Source organism: Hesperophylax consimilis, chromosome 31 (assembly GCF_061612785.1).
Source record: "Hesperophylax consimilis isolate HC1 chromosome 31, BYU_Hcon_1.0, whole genome shotgun sequence".
In the NCBI taxonomy this organism is placed as follows: domain Eukaryota; kingdom Metazoa; phylum Arthropoda; class Insecta; order Trichoptera; family Limnephilidae; genus Hesperophylax; species Hesperophylax consimilis.
In genome coordinates this window covers 11,893,601-11,911,232 of record NC_142866.1, presented here as the reverse complement: position 1 = coordinate 11,911,232, position 17,632 = coordinate 11,893,601, and the positions used below count along the sequence as shown (strand labels likewise).

At 34.3% G+C, this 17,632-nt stretch overlaps 1 protein-coding gene across 3 annotated transcripts in view; it reads right to left on the bottom strand.

Moving 5' to 3' along the window:
- Positions 1-8,770: 8,770 nt before the first annotated feature.
- LOC149409459 (uncharacterized) overlaps positions 8,771-17,632 on the bottom strand; it is a 456,446-nt gene continuing 447,584 nt past the window's right edge. For 2 of the 3 annotated variants that reach the window (XM_089649883.1, XM_089649884.1), the window contains exons 9-11: positions 12,371-12,510; positions 11,442-11,525; positions 8,771-9,407 (exon numbers count right to left, since the gene is read on the bottom strand). In XM_089649883.1, the coding sequence (XP_089506009.1) occupies positions 9,276-9,407; positions 11,442-11,525; positions 12,371-12,510 (356 nt within the window). In that variant the 3' untranslated portion in view covers positions 8,771-9,275. Of the gene's footprint in view, positions 9,408-10,329; positions 10,411-11,441; positions 11,526-12,370; positions 12,511-17,632 lie in introns of all 3 variants that reach the window. The other variant, XM_089649885.1, reaches the window with a different exon arrangement.

Sequence of the window (17,632 nt, the reverse complement as noted above, 5' to 3'; positions counted from 1 at the left end):
CAAGCCTACAAAACGAGTTATAAGAAGATTTTAGATTAACCCATACAATTGAAATATATTTTAATTGTAGGGAAATCGTTGGAATCGAAATCGAATCGAAACCGCCATGGAACTAAATGAAGATGATGTCAAATTGACTTTTCTTTCCAAACTCAATCTACACCTCCTCCGCTACATCCTTTCTAAAGTATTCTGGAAAATAATAGTTACATAAACATGGATATTTTCCCACCCCATGAACAAATTTAACATTCAAATCATGTTCGGATGTCTTTGATTATGATTTCTGTCAGACGAGTAGTAGAACCGAATGTAACTAGCATAGCTTGTTACCAGCACTGTCAGTAGCGTGCCACTGATGTCAAACCTGTAGTCGACACGTCGCGTCGTGTATGAGCACTAGCAAAATAGTATGGCAGATACTTACGAGTGGCGCGTATGCTAAACCCACAAAACTCGAGTCGCTTGTAAGTATCTCCGCATACGAATGGACCAACAGCCTTATAAATAAACAACAATGTGCCGTAAACAGTTGTATTAAATGTAATACACATTTATTATTAGGCTATTAAAATATAAAGAATGCTTGGTATTGAGGAAAGGACGGGTTTATAATTAAACAAGCTTAAATTATTTATGTATATGTACTTTATTGAATTTCTTTATTCCATATTCATTTTCTATATGTTTATGTTAATTTACCAAGTAATACATACATTGTAAAATATAAGACAATAAAAATAAATAGATAAAAAGAGTTGTTCGTAGAGGACCATTTTCACACAAAATAATCATTTCTCAGCAAAGAAGATGCATTTAGAATGTTTAATAATAATAAACCTTAGAAGATTAACAATATTATAAAATTGATAATTTGACGATAAAATTAACAAATGAGATACCAAAGCCATTATGATATCTTTGAGTGTAAATATTGTATACGAATAGAGCAATATATCAGGCATATCGAATAATATATTCAATGCAAATTAAAGTATTTCATAAAACGTAAATATTAAATTTTAATAAATACACAGATTCAAACACCCAAAAAGTTTTCTCACAACAGCCAACATACTGGTCTGGGTTGATATTCTTAGATAATTCATTTATAAATACTTTGAAATTTTTATTTTAATTTTTTTAATAAATGATAAAATTAGTTATACATATTAAATTTATTTATTCACACCAATAGTAATTGCAGAATTTTTAACAATTGAATAATACATTTGGTAAATATTTTTAATAAATTAATTTAAGAATTTTATTCATCAAACCAATTTCTTCACTAAGGTCATTTTTTTGAGCACCAACTAAGTCCCTACAAATCTATAATTTATACTAAAACCAAAGTAATCAAATTCCTCGCAGGATTGACAACCGTCTGTCAGAATATTTCTCTTAGAGTTCAAGCTCTTTATCAAGTCATTAGTACACCTGAATTCCATGTCCTAAAGGTTATTTGGCACAAATCATATTAATTGTTTTATTACAAAGTACATATAACCCAAACGCAACGTATAGAAATATGTCAACATAATTATTAATTCTACAACAAGATCTTCACGACATGCCGGGAACCACCGCAAGGATGTGTTGGCTGTCATGCCATTACGACATACCGTCAATAATATCCTCGTCTATTGAATTCCTATCCTTACCGTGGCATATACCGATATTCACTCCCAAAGGGGTTCATCCAACACATTTTACAAACAAGATCTTCACGACATGCCGGGAACCACCGCAAGGATGTGTTAGTTGACATGCCATTACGACATACCGTCAATAATATCCTCGTCTATTGAATTCCTATCCTTACCGTGGCATATACCGATATTCACTCCCAAAGGGGTTCATCCAACACATTTTACAAACAAGATCTTCACGACATGCCGGGAACCACCACAAGGATGTGTTGGCTGTCATGCCATTACGACATACCGTCAATAATATCCTCGTCTATTGAATTCCTATCCTTACCGTGGCATATACCGATATTCACTCCCAAAGGGGTTCATCCAACATATTTTTACAATCCAAAATAGTAGATTTGAAAAATATAGTATTTCTTATGATTTTAAGCCTCGACTTGAATACCAAAAAAACAGCTCAAATAATCTTTTTGTTAATATTAAATATGATATTATTTTTACAGTATAAGTATAATATAATGTATATGTAATATAATGTTTATTCTGGTTAAAAGTACATGTTTTTATAACCATCGAAAGTTTAAACGCGCAAGCAATATATTTACAGCAGCAGAAGATACCTCCTGACATATCATATAACATGCTAATATATTATAAATCCATACATTTTATAAATTGATGGAGTCAAAAATAGCACATCAATTAGGTTTTTAAAATGCATTCATTTAATAATTTAAATCATTTAATTATGGCCTCATCATGCATTGAGAGATTCTTCACCACTTTACAGGAAAGGGGGTACACAGCCACCGAAAATTCTAAACACCCAAGATCTTTAATGTATGTACTTAAGTATAATAAATATATATATTATGTTATATGACTAAACTAAACTAAATATTTGGTTTAATCATTACCCGTTCAATCTCTCCTAAATTAGGCATCTTGAACAGAAACCTTTAACTCATCTGCATTCAAAAGATGTCTGAAAAATAATATTATTATATAGTAAGACAAGATGGGTTCGAGTAAATATGAATGTACTGGAAGTTGTGGATAATAATGATCGACGGGGTGCTCCAACGTCATTTAATCATGACTCGACAGCCTTTGGTGTATTTATATATGACCAGATAACTAAATAATAATTGCGACACTTATATTTTTCCGAATTCCCATCAAATCTTTAAAACATTGAGTCTTTTTTCTCTGAATCAGCATTTTGTGCAACAGCTTTTCTGATAAAATATCGAAAAGCCGTTTTACACAACTTTCATTTGTTCAGACCAATTCAGTCATCTCTTACATTATGCATTTTAAGTGTAATCTTCGATGCAATTATCACAAAGAAGATAATAAGGTAGAGCGTCCACTTTAACTTATCTCCGTCCCGCAAGTAACTTGCAGACTGGTGGCCTCCACCACGGCCAACTACACCAGAGATAACTAGTATGTCATCTATGATTTCCCCAATCAGGTTTAACGGATAGGACAAGAACGTCTCTCCGAACTAAGAAAAAGCGAAACATTAAATTAACTTACTACATCAACCATAATAACTATTGTGCTTCATTAAATAATTGTCTTGACAACTATTGTCAGATAGTAGAACAATATTATATATATTATTTACCTAATAAAGAGAGAAAATATTGCATATTAAATTTGATATTACTTAATCGTAGTTTTTCTACTTTTTGGCAAGTATTGTAGCTGGTTCCGTGACTTCACTACTGGATTTTCTCAATCAAATTAGTAACATTTTTTAAGAATGTTTCTATAGACAAGCTGATACAAGAATTTCGTAAAAAAAGATCATTTATGACGGCAAGAAAGTGGACCTACATTGATTATTATTATTACATATTAACCAAATGTTCACCGTATAAAAATATATGTATAATGACAATTTTTCTGCAAAAAAACTGTAAAAGTTCAAAATCTAATTAATTTTATTTGTACATTATACAGTGGTCAAATTGTATCAAACAATACAAGTTATAAAGGTTTATCTAAATTATAAAAGTTCTAGGGAAGATGAAATGTTGCTAACACACATGTGTTTATGTGTTGCCGTGATTTAAAATGCGCAAGAAAGTTGATTGTAGTGGGTGACCGATGGAATTCAAAACCAAAAGATCCACGTTAGATAATTATTAATAATTACTATACTATACAGTGTCTCGGGGTAAAGTGTATAAACTTCGGAAGGGAAGTAAACAAGAAAAATGACTTTTTGTCAAATGCCAACGTTTTAAGGTAGTTTTATTAGTATTTATAATATTCTTCTACGGAAAAATATTTTTGTATGAAAAAAAAAAATGGAATTTCAAAAAGAGTTATTGATCTTTTTTACTTCTACCATCATGCATATTCACCACCCAAAGTTTGTGCACTTAACCCCGAGGCACCGTGTATAACGTTAGATAATAATTATTACACAACATTCAAATAAAAACTTTACACATATAATATTTTTAGAGGATGTTTGCAATTCCTTTATATTCGATCATTTTATTTTTACTAAATTTTAGGGAAATCAACAAAGTTCGATACAGATGGATTTTAAAATGTAACGCATGCTGCTTTTCTGAAATCTGACTTTAAATTTTAAGTTTCGCAGTATGTTCACCAACGGTGTTAGAGTTTGTTTTGGTTATTCTTTTATGTTATTTTATGAGTTATATCATAACATTAACAATAAATCTTATACAAATAATGTAGCTATTCAAATTATTCAATATTAAATATTTTTAGAACGTATCAAATAATAAACAAAATCTATCGAGAATGAACATTCGAGTACAATGTAATAAAGTACGAGAAGGAGATATAATCCATTTTGATGTTGTGGACTGAATGAATTAAAGTATATTTATTTCCTACAAAGTTTCAATACTTGAAACGGAAGTATACAACATTAATGCTCTTAAATTATGTAAATAAGTATATAGCATCTAAATTTAATATTATTGTAGAAAGCAATCACTTTGTGGTTTGACATATTTAATAAAATAAAATACTTTTTTGTTTTAAAACCACGATATTTATTAATTTAAGAACCGACCGGTTTCGCTTTACTTAAGCATCATCAGGGTACAAATTAATACTAAACAAGAAATACATAATGTGTGTATATATATAACAAAATATAGAGGGAGACAACATGATACAAATATAAGCAACACAAAGACGGTCATAAAATACATTAACATAAGTGCACAAGTAATGGAAAAACCGCTAGATAATTATGTAGACTAATGGGTTATATCAATAAATCGGGAGAAACAAAGCATCAACTGGCATGGTGGTAAGGAGGTAAGGAGAACTGGGATTTTTTTATGGGTTTATTGGAAACAGACCTAATATTGGACTACTTGATATGTCTAATTGATTATTAAGTATCTGACTTTTGGTTTTTACAGCTTTTTTAATTTCTAGTGCCTCTAAGTTGTTTAGTCTGTTACCATGCCCGTTTTTATGTAAGATGTTAGCACCGGTGCTATGACAGAATGTATGATCTTTATCGATCAAATGATTTGCGAATTCGGAAAACCCGTTATTATTGAGGCAACGAAGATGCTCCTTTATCCTAATATTAACATTACGTGATGTCTTACCGATATAGAAAGCCGAACAATTATTGCAATTTAATTTATAAATCCCCGAATGACTTAATTTATCGTCCTTATCTTTAGAATTAATTAGAAATTTACCTATATTGTTATTAGTATAAAAGGCCGGTTTGACTTCAGAAGGAAGGTTTTTTACACTTAAGGTAGAAAAGTGATTAATAAATAAAATTCGCCGCCATTGATAATTAATATTATTATCATTGATTTGAGGACAAGGACTAGCAAAGAGGAAGCGATTAATGGCTATTTGTTTTAGCTTTTTATTTAAGATTAAATCTATAAAATTTGATTCATAGCCATTATTTACTGCTATGTTTTTAATTAGTTTTAGTTCACTATCAAAATTACTATCGGACATTGGAATTGTGACTAAACGATGGACCATTGAATGGAATGCGGAGTGCTTATGTGAAATAGGGTGATTGGAGGTGCTGTGTATGACAACGTCAGTATAGGAGGGTTTACGAAAAATGTTAAAATTAATTCTGTTATTAACGATCGATAAGGTAAGGTCTAAAAAATTTAAGGTTGAATTTATGCCTATTTCTAATGTGAATTTAATCTTATTATGAAAAGAGTTTATAAGTTTGAGGAAGGAATTCAGTTGACGCTTAGTCCCTGTCCATATACACAAAACATCATCAACGTATCTTTTCCAGTACAAGACATTTTTAATAAGATGTGAGGTACTAGATAAAATTTTATTTTCTAAGTTATCCATGAATATATCAGCAATCAGAGGACTGGTAGGGCTCCCCATAGCTAGGCCGTCACGTTGCTGATATATAACATTATTAAATTGAAAATAATTTTGATTCAGGCATATATTAAACAAGGAAGTTAAATCTTTTATAAAATCTATAGAGAGATCGGAACTATTTAATAAATCAGAAATTAAACATTTACTCTCTTCTATGGGAACATTGGGGAACAAATTTACAACGTCAAAAGAAATTAGTGTAGAATTACTAGGGAGAATCATATCTTTCAATTCTTCTACTAATGAAAAAGAGTTTTTAAGGGTATGTTTAGGGGAAAAAACATTGGTATTTTGAAACAAATTAGTAATAACGGATGATATTTTAAAATTTGGGGCGTTACAACATGAAACTACTGGCCTGACGGGGCAATTATTCTTGTGTATTTTAAGGAACCCATATAATTTAGGAGTTTTGGGATTTTTAGTTAAAAATTTAACTTTGTGATATGATTCATCTTTGAATATTTTAGTTTTACATGCTTGAAGTGTTTGTTTCACATTTTCTTGGAACTTATTGGTTGGGTCTTTCGCAAGTATTGCGAAATTGTCACTGTCAATGAAGTCCGCCACTTTAGAATTATATTCATTTCGAGGGAGTATGAATGTATGAAGTAGTATGAATGTATGAAGTAGTATGAAGTAGTATAAAGTAGTATGAAGTAGTATGAAGTAGTAATGTATGAATGTATGAAGTAGTATGAATGTATGTATGAATACAGTGATCATACTCCCTCGAAATGAATATAATTCTAAAGTGGCGGACTTCATTGACAGTGACAATTTCGCAATACTTGCGAAAGACCCAACCAATAAGTTCCAAGAAAATGTGAAACAAACACTTCAAGCATGTAAAACTAAAATATTCAAAGATGAATCATATCACAAAGTTAAATTTTTAACTAAAAATCCCAAAACTCCTAAATTATATGGGTTCCTTAAAATACACAAGAATAATTGCCCCGTCAGGCCAGTAGTTTCATGTTGTAACGCCCCAAATTTTAAAATATCATCCGTTATTACTAATTTGTTTCAAAATACCAATGTTTTTTCCCCTAAACATACCCTTAAAAACTCTTTTTCATTAGTAGAAGAATTGAAAGATATGATTCTCCCTAGTAATTCTACACTAATTTCTTTTGACGTTGTAAATTTGTTCCCCAATGTTCCCATAGAAGAGAGTAAATGTTTAATTTCTGATTTATTAAATAGTTCCGATCTCTCTATAGATTTTATAAAAGATTTAACTTCCTTGTTTAATATATGCCTGAATCAAAATTATTTTCAATTTAATAATGTTATATATCAGCAACGTGACGGCCTAGCTATGGGGAGCCCTACCAGTCCTCTGATTGCTGATATATTCATGGATAACTTAGAAAATAAAATTTTATCTAGTACCTCACATCTTATTAAAAATGTCTTGTACTGGAAAAGATACGTTGATGATGTTTTGTGTATATGGACAGGGACTAAGCGTCAACTGAATTCCTTCCTCAAACTTATAAACTCTTTTCATAATAAGATTAAATTCACATTAGAAATAGGCATAAATTCAACCTTAAATTTTTTAGACCTTACCTTATCGATCGTTAATAACAGAATTAATTTTAACATTTTTCGTAAACCCTCCTATACTGACGTTGTCATACACAGCACCTCCAATCACCCTATTTCACATAAGCACTCCGCATTCCATTCAATGGTCCATCGTTTAGTCACAATTCCAATGTCCGATAGTAATTTTGATAGTGAACTAAAACTAATTAAAAACATAGCAGTAAATAATGGCTATGAATCAAATTTTATAGATTTAATCTTAAATAAAAAGCTAAAACAAATAGCCATTAATCGCTTCCTCTTTGCTAGTCCTTGTCCTCAAATCAATGATAATAATATTAATTATCAATGGCGGCGAATTTTATTTATTAATCACTTTTCTACCTTAAGTGTAAAAAACCTTCCTTCTGAAGTCAAACCGGCCTTTTATACTAATAACAATATAGGTAAATTTCTAATTAATTCTAAAGATAAGGACGATAAATTAAGTCATTCGGGGATTTATAAATTAAATTGCAATAATTGTTCGGCTTTCTATATCGGTAAGACATCACGTAATGTTAATATTAGGATAAAGGAGCATCTTCGTTGCCTCAATAATAACGGGTTTTCCGAATTCGCAAATCATTTGATCGATAAAGATCATACATTCTGTCATAGCACCGGTGCTAACATCTTACATAAAAACGGGCATGGTAACAGACTAAACAACTTAGAGGCACTAGAAATTAAAAAAGCTGTAAAAACCAAAAGTCAGATACTTAATAATCAATTAGACATATCAAGTAGTCCAATATTAGGTCTGTTTCCAATAAACCCATAAAAAAATCCCAGTTCTCCTTACCTCCTTACCACCATGCCAGTTGATGCTTTGTTTCTCCCGATTTATTGATATAACCCATTAGTCTACATAATTATCTAGCGGTTTTTCCATTACTTGTGCACTTATGTTAATGTATTTTATGACCGTCTTTGTGTTGCTTATATTTGTATCATGTTGTCTCCCTCTATATTTTGTTATATATATACACACATTATGTATTTCTTGTTTAGTATTAATTTGTACCCTGATGATGCTTAAGTAAAGCGAAACCGGTCGGTTCTTAAATTAATAAATATCGTGGTTTTAAAACAAAAAAGTATTTTATTTTATTATCTAAATTTAATCTTTTCACTTCTCTAAATCATTGAGAATGTCTATTATTAGAGGCAACACAAATCAATAATATCTATTTAATGTCCTAAGTCTGCTAGAAAGAAATGGTAATATGGCGTTCTTCGTTTGATTTAACGGAGTCTATAATATTTTAATTAATAAATAAACAAACACGTCGCGCCTAAGTAACATGTGACAGGCACATTTATGTTACTAAAGTTAGCTATATAATGTTAGGCTCAATGGTAAACAAGTTCCACAAGGGCCTACAATAAGGTGGACCTTTATGTTAATGGAAAGTATATTAATTGGAATATGCGCAGATTTTTTAATTTCTACACATTTATAATGTTCAAATCGGGCTAGGCCGAGACGAGACGAGACTTTATTTGTGTTGTCTCCGCTTTGGCCGGCTCTCTCCCGGGACTCGATTCTGTTTGGTGTCAATGTTGAGAAAGTCAGGTCGGTTTCTGGAATATGTTGATGTTGACACTCAACTATTCCCCTTGTCAGACGTTCATGGCGTAGTAGAGCGAGTGGAGGTGAGGGGGCGGCGGCGCGGTAGGCGAGGCGGAGGGCGCGGGGGCCCCCTCAGGAGCTCCTCGGACCCCCCCGGCGGCCTGGTACTGCGGCGCTTGTACCTGTAATACACAGATACACACTCCGTCAGCAAACATCGCTCTAGCTCTGCGCTGAATGATCATGTTTCAACCCCAACGAGTCAACTACAAAGTCAAGAAATCATGCCAATAGTTTGTATATATAGTTGCCTCAAAAAGGTCCATTTTAAAAGATTGATTAGTAACTGAAAGGTATTTTAAGTGCTTTAGAAATGTACATGAGCATCTGATATTATTATCTACAATATTGCTCAATCGAAATGTTTAATTTTCAGTTACCCCTGAATGTTGAATTGCCAAAATTGTGTTCATGTTTCTATTTTGTTCACTAAGTAATATCTGAAAGGTAATACAAACACAAACACCAATTTGTTAATAAATCATTTAATAATAATAATATATATTATTACAGCGCCCTTGAGGTGATTCTTCACAAAAACGGCGCTCTACAAATTATCCAATTATTATTATTATTATTATCTTCTTCAAACAATAATTAACGTATTCCATAACCCCAAAACCGCACAAGTAACCTTATGTTAAAACATTTAAAATAAAAAAGAGGCAACATTATTATCATCACCACAAGGTTTCTACTTACTCACTAGGAGCCCAGGACTTGTCTCCCAAATCGTACCATTTAAAAACGTTGTAAAATAATGTTTTAAACTTTACAATACCAATACAAAACCCACCATTTAAATATCTACAAAAATACTGAAGATCAAGCATACTAAAATGAAGAGATATAATAAAGTGTTGTGGAATAAATGTTAACCTGCCTTTTATCTATATATAGCGAGATATATTTAAAAAAATGACCTTAAAAAGCAAAAAATACAGGTGACAACAAATGAACAACCTGGGCTCCCGGAAGAACTAAGCACTGGTTTAGAACATTACAGAGAGGAATGGACTGGTTACAGAAACAGGTAAATGTTACCTAGAAGTATATTGGGATATTGGCACTATCTCCCGCCACCTCTGCGCTCCCGGGAGCGGACTGGTACAAGGGAGCCTGTACCTGCAACACGAAACATCTTATCAAGATGAAGACCACAAGAGAGAAAGCCATAACTTTATGTAGGTAATATTTATTGGAATACTCTGAGAAGTGGAAACTACTGCCAAAATAAAAACACGACTATAAAATGATAAATAATTATACTGCAGAAAACTGAGACCATGCAAAACTCTAAATTTTGTCTTGAGGAGTCCCAGGATGACATAATATATAGTTTATCCAAATATGTGATATTAGATAGCTTTCTGATTTGATCTCAAAACTTCAAGAGTTGTCAAGTGTTTTTTTTGCTTCTTTGGTTAAGTATCCAAAATCTGTTTACACGACAGTGAGCCAGTTGGTTTGATTCTGCTAAGTGCTTTGTCTGCTTCTTGGTTAAATAGTAAACAGCTCTTAAGAACAGTGAGGTAGTTGGTTGAATTCTGTCAAATGCCTCATCTCCATGATTGATTGATTACCCAAAATCTCTATGTGACTGAGGCATTTGGTTCATTTCTGACAAAGTGCCTTGTCTGTTCAATTGGTTTTATATCCATTAGGTCTAGACGATTGCAAGGCAGTTGGTTGAATTGTACCAAGTGTCCTGTCTGTTTTTGATCGGTTGAATAGCGCAAAGCTATACGTGACTGAGGCATTCGGTTGTTTTCTGTCAAGTGCCTTGTCTACTCAATTCGTTTATTATCTACTAGATCTATACGATTGTGAGGCAGTTGGTTGAATTTTACAAAGTGTATTTTGGTTAAATAGCCAAAAACTCTAAAGGACTGAGGTATTTGGTTGATTTCTCCCAAATGTCAAATATATTCGAATAGCCGAAACCTCTATAGAATTGCCAGGCTGTCGGTTGAATTCTACCAAGTGTCTTGTCTGGTTGATTGGTTAAATATCCAAAAGCTCCACAGGACTGAGGTATTTGGTTGATTCCTGCCAAGTGCCTTATCTGCTAATTTGGTTGAGTATCCAAAAGCTCTACATGACTATGAGGTAGTTGTTTGTTGTCTGATTGACCAACTGGTCGACTACACAATTACCTTTTCTGAGTAACAGATCATGTGCCGAGCAACGGGCCTCGCTGGAACTGTGCGCAGATGAGCTATTGGAGCTGAACAGGTTATCTGTAAACACATGACACATTTCATTACCCAGTGCTACATGACTACATAACCCGGGTGTGCTCAATGCTACAGATAGGTTAGTGGAGCTGTTAGTATCCTCAACCGAGTTATAAGTGGAATTATAACTTACCAACTTCCAATTAAGGCTAGTATAATAATCTTATAAAAAAGGCCAAATTCACTGTTCAAAATTAGAAATCGAATAAAATGATTCAGTAGGCACTGAATCTCATTTGGAATTTGTTAAAAATATAATTAGACATTTAAAAAAAAATCATATTATTATTTTTTTTTACGAGTGAAAATAATGAAGAATAGAAAAACTTTACCACATTTTTCACCTTACAGCTCAGAATGCATAAGATAAAAGTTTCTTATAAATTTTTTTCTTTAGTGAATTTTTATTTACTTTGTCTGAAGGGTTAATATAAATTTATTTTTGGGGTATTTTGCCATATTGTGCTTCTTACTTCTTTAGGTAAAGTTTCGGACAGCGTTACAGTGTCAGTTGTCAGAGCAAATTTGGCCACTGTAACAATGTCTAAAGGAGGAAGGGCAACACGGCATAATACTCCAAACATAAAACACGATAATACGTTTGGCCTCATTCATAATTAGTTTCATGAATAAAGCAGTTTGTTATTTCAAATTATCTTGTTTCTAGAAAAATATTTTACGTACCTACGTATATTGGAAGATGGCGTGCTTTTTCGTAAAATATTCTAAGGTTTATTTTGTATACACTACATTATGTACAACAGTAGAAGTTAGTAAGTTAGGTATTGTGTACTGTAAAAAGCCATAGATATTATTGTGAAGAATATACAATTTATTGCTATCCGTACCTGCATGGGGATCCCAGTCTGCTGGTACGGCATGCTCACCATCTGTTGGGGGGCATTGTGATTATGCTGCTGCTTGAGGTGGGGCGGCAGATCCTTAGGCAACTGGTGCTGATAGTCAGGATGCGCGCCGTTCTGCTCTCCTGGAAATAATAATAATATATGTATATAAATAAAATGCAATGTCCGTAGGTTAATGTGCCCCTATGGGCTCCAAAACTACTGGACCGATTTCGCTGAGTATTTAAAAGTTTGTTCTTGTTAAGTGCCAGAACTGTTTAGAGAGTGAAATGGGACTCCCAAGAAAGACTTAACACATCATCTCTGCACTGGAATGAGATAACTAAGGAGTCTAATAATGTAGTTTTTTTTGTAGTACTTAGATAAAATGTGTGTTTTTTTTTTAATATTAAATAATGTGGTGAATGGAAGTAACAATGTGGTGAATGAAAGTAACAATGTGGTGAATGGAAGTAACAATGTGGTGAATGAAAGTAACAATGTGGTGAATGGAAGTAACAATGTGGTGAATGAAAGTAACAATGTGGTGAATGGAAGTAACAATGTGGTGAATGAAAGTAACAATGTGGTGAATGGAAGTAACAATGTGGTGAATAAAAGTAACAATGTGGTGAATGAAAGTAATAATGTGGTGAATGAAAGTATCAATGTGGTGAATGGAAGTAACAAGGTGGTGAATGAAAGTAACAATGTAGTGAATGGAAGTAACAATGTGGTGAATGAAAGTAACAATGTGGTGAATGGAAGTAACAATGTGGTGAATGAAAGTAACAATGTGGTGAATGGAAGTAACAATGTGGCAAATAAAAGTAACAATGTGGTGAATGAAAGTAAAAATGTGGTGAATGGAAGTAACAATGTGGTGAATGAATGTAATAGTGTGGTGAATGAAAGTAACAATGTGGTGAATGGAAGTAACAATGTGGTGAATGCAAGTAACAATGTAGTGAATGAAATTAACAATGTGGTGAATGAAAGTAACAATGTAGTGAATGAAAGTAATAATGTGGTGAATGAAAGTAACAATGTGGTGAATGAAAGTAAAAATGTGGTGAATGGAAGTAACAATGTGGTGAATGAAAGTAATAGTGTGGTGAATGAAAGTAACAATGTGGTGAATGGAAGTAACAATGTGGTGAATAAAAGTAACAATGTTGTGAATGAAAGTAACAATGTGGTGAATGGTAACATTATTGAATGGTAGAAAAAGTCCTAAAGCATTATCTCTACACTGGAATGAGATAAGGAGTCCAATTAAAGTCAACATAAAGTAGTTTATTGAACAGTGGATTTGTGTTATTGTGGATTTCATGATACCACATAAAGTGTATGGCAGAAAAAGTCGGGGATGTTATTATTATTATTAATAATTATTTGTGGTAAAATGAGAAGTAAGTGATAAACGAAGAAAGAGGTGAAAATAAAGGGTATTGTTTTACTTGGAAGTGAATGGTTGAAGAAGTGGAGGATGCCCGAGGAAGACATGGCACCATCAATTGGAACATATACTAATTACAATATCATTCCCAACCTCAAAATTTCACACCAGACCATTAATAATTCCCCGAACAAGGCCGGGTTCACGTCAGCTAAAAATAATAAAAAAATTGAATATGAAATTAATGCTGCAAGATTTTAAAAATTATTTTTTCTGACAGCAGTAGTGATATTCTTGATTTCTGTTTATTTGCGATTTTTTAGAGTTTTTTGTTATTAAAAATATGGTATCTGAATCTGCCCGAACGTACCGCGTAAGATTAGATTACAGAACTTATCCAATATTTTAAAAATATTTCAGTATTTTAAGGGAGTAATTATTTAAGTCCGTAAAAAGATTTACCACCTGTTAAAAATACCAAAGTACGGCGACATAGCCCGTTTCCGAAAACTAAAAAGTATTATACTTAGTAAAAAATAAAAAAAATATTTTTTATTCTGCGTCTTCAACATTCGGGTAGATATTATCGGCTCACCACTTTATAACAAAGAACAGAAGATATAGGTACTAAAAAGCACGAGACACAAAGCGTGACACAGAGCGCACGTGAACATGAAGATTGAAAATCGAGAAAAGCAAGAAGGCTGTCGGGCCGGCGTCACGGAGATAAGGAGGGTGCGTCGCGGTCGGTCTTAATAAGACTGCAACAAACAACAGTACAAACCACATGGAAATGCAGTTAACTAATTTACCAAACCCCTACTCAGCTTACTAAAAAGCAATCGTTTTCATTGATTATTTTCCCGAGAGATGTCTTAAATTCACGCATTGCGCATAAAACCAAGTGCACGCGAATAATTCATCTGCACTTAAAACAGCAAACAATATTATTCATATTTTTTTTTCGCTTTATCAGTGTTTTATAGTAAACTTGTATTTTTTTTCTAATTTTATAGCAACGGTTTGCGGTCCAAGTAATCAATTTAAAGTGCCAGAGTGATTGAAATATGGGTTGCACCGGCGCCGTCGCGACGCAGTCGCAACTTCCAAACCTGTTGCAATCCAATTCTCCTAGATGTCAGGCTCGTAAGCATTTAGCGTCCCTTGGAATAAGGGTAGTTCATTTCTGCGCTTATAATTAAGACATTAGAAATGTCGCATTAAGTATTTCTATATTTGTATTGTCTCTACGAGTATATCTATTTAGGCAAGCATACTTAATACTTCATGGATATTTAAAGATTATATTTATATTTAAGGTCAAGAGCCTAGACTTAAAACCAATTCAAAATATTAATAAAAGTAAGTTTTAGTGGTCAAGTATAAATTTTGTGTAAAAGTCTGTGTTTTCTTTGGATTTATTAATAAATTACGAATTTAAGAATAATCTAAAACTATACTATGCGTGCAATGTATTTTTTTAGTATTGATAATACAAAATAGATTGTCAAATAGCTATGAACAGTTTAAATCGGATTGAAATTAAATTGTAATTGGTATCAGAACGACGAATCACAAAACAAGTAGGTAATACAAGAAGGAAGAAAAAAGCCTTTTAGCAAAATTATTTATTTCTAACTGGAGGTATTTGGTGACATGGACAAAAAGTGATGAATTACAACTAAATATAAAAATACGTAATCTCTAAATAGTATAAGGTAAAGTCGCTATCCGCTTCTGTCTGTGCGCTTAATTCTTATAACTACGCAACGGATTTTGATAAGGTTTTCACAAATCATTTAGAGAATTTCTTCCGGAAGGGTTTTTAAACATAATACATGCATAGGTATTATACTTGTAGAAAGTAGACAAAAGTCGATGTTTTGAAATCAGCTTATAATGCTGGCTAAACCTTATGAGATACATCACAATAATGTACTACGGCATTGTATATCTTGAAAAGGCCTACAGAATAATCCGCGATGGTATATGTCCATCTCTTAAAGATAATCCGCGATGGCATATGTCCATCTCTTAAAGATAATCCGCGATGGTATATGTCCATCTCTTAAAGATAATCCGCGATGGTGTATTTTTTTTTTATATTAACTCCACACAGGAGGCCCTGAAGAAAATAATTTCCCTCAGGGCCTATGTCATCTTTGGGGATGCTGTGTGGAGGGTCTTTTTGTGGAGAGGAAGGAGTGAACATGGGTCTTGAAGAGTCCCATGTTGTAGGAGGGAGGAAACACAGAGGCCGGCAGTTCGTTCCACAGCCGAGCTGTTGAACTTAAGAACGAATCGTAGAAGTGACCCGTTCTCATGTGACAAGTGTCAACCGTGTACAAATGTTGGGCACGCGTTTGGCGTGTATCCCGACTACGCGCCGGTGCCGAAGGGATCAATGACGCTAGTTCCTCAGAGCATCTTCCATTGTAATACCGATAGAACAAGGACAGCATACCTACCTGACGCCTGTGCTCTAAAGATTGCAGTCCGTTTGTAAAGATTGGGGAATCTATCAAACGGACCTCCCGTTTTTGCACAGAGTCAAGGGTTTTTTTCAGGTATTTAGGGGCTCCGGACCAGAGATGGCTGCCAAATTCGACAGTAGGGCGCACTTGCGATTTGTATAGGGTCAGCAGTTGTGTACTATTCAAGTATCTGCGGGCCCTGTACAGTACGCCCAGCTTCTGAGAGGCCAGCTTTACTCTGGCTTCGATGGAGCCCCCATACCTGAGCTGGTCACTTATAGTTACACCAAGCATATCAATGGAAGGCCTGTTCGGAAGATTGCTTCCGTTGAAGGAGACTAGATTATCATTTAGATCCCTTTTAGACGTAATCAGACAGGATTGGGTCTTTGAAACATTAAATTCGACGAGATTACTTTTACCCCAGGAGGAAATACTCTCGAGATAACCGTCCATTCTCTGCTTCAAAGCCCTCCGAGCCGTTGGAGTTTGTGTGCCCTTTGGGGGCTTGTCAAACAAAAAGCTATCATGAACTGTACTGTCATCCGCGTAACAATGAATCGGTGCACATGTCAAAAGGTCATTGATGTGCAACAAAAACAAAGTCGGAGACAGAACCGATCCCTGTGGGACGCCAGCATTTATAGAGTGTGAGGATGAGGTGAAACCGTCAGCAACTGCCTGAATCGACCTATCCCTTAAAAAGTCAGCAATCCACGTACACAGGGATGCGGGAAGTCCGTAAGAAGGCAATTTGTTGACAAGTCCTCGGTGCCAGACCCGGTCAAAGGCCTTGGATATGTCTAGTGCGACCGTTTGGGTCTCACCGTGACGTTCCAGGCACCGCCCCCAAACATGCGACACATACGCGAGAAGATCACCGCACGAGCGGTTCCGCCGGAATCCGTATTGACGGTCGTTGATAATTTTGTTCTTCTCGAGGTATGTGAGCAGTTTGTCGTTGATCACACGTTCCATCACTTTGGACAGAACTGATGTGATCGCTATGGGGCGGTAGTTGGCCGGGTTGGAGCGGTCACCTTTCTTGGGAATAGGGTGAATGACCGCTTTTTTCCAACCAGAGGGCACAGTGCCACACTTCAGGGACATTTTGAAGAGCTTTGTCAAAACTGGAACTATTTCCGCAGCACACCTCTGCAATACCAGGGCAGGTATTCCATTAGGTCCACTAGCTTTGTTAACATCGAGCCCCCGTATAACGTGGAGTACATCCCGATGCCGGATCCTCAGCTTTTTCATATAGAAGCCGCAGTGAGGAACCGACGGCGGAACAGCGCCTCCGTCATCGAGGGTCGAGTTTTCCGCAAACATTTTCCCTAATAAGTTAGCCTTTTCGGTGGCGGTGTTTGCTAGTGAGCCGTCAGGTCTGGT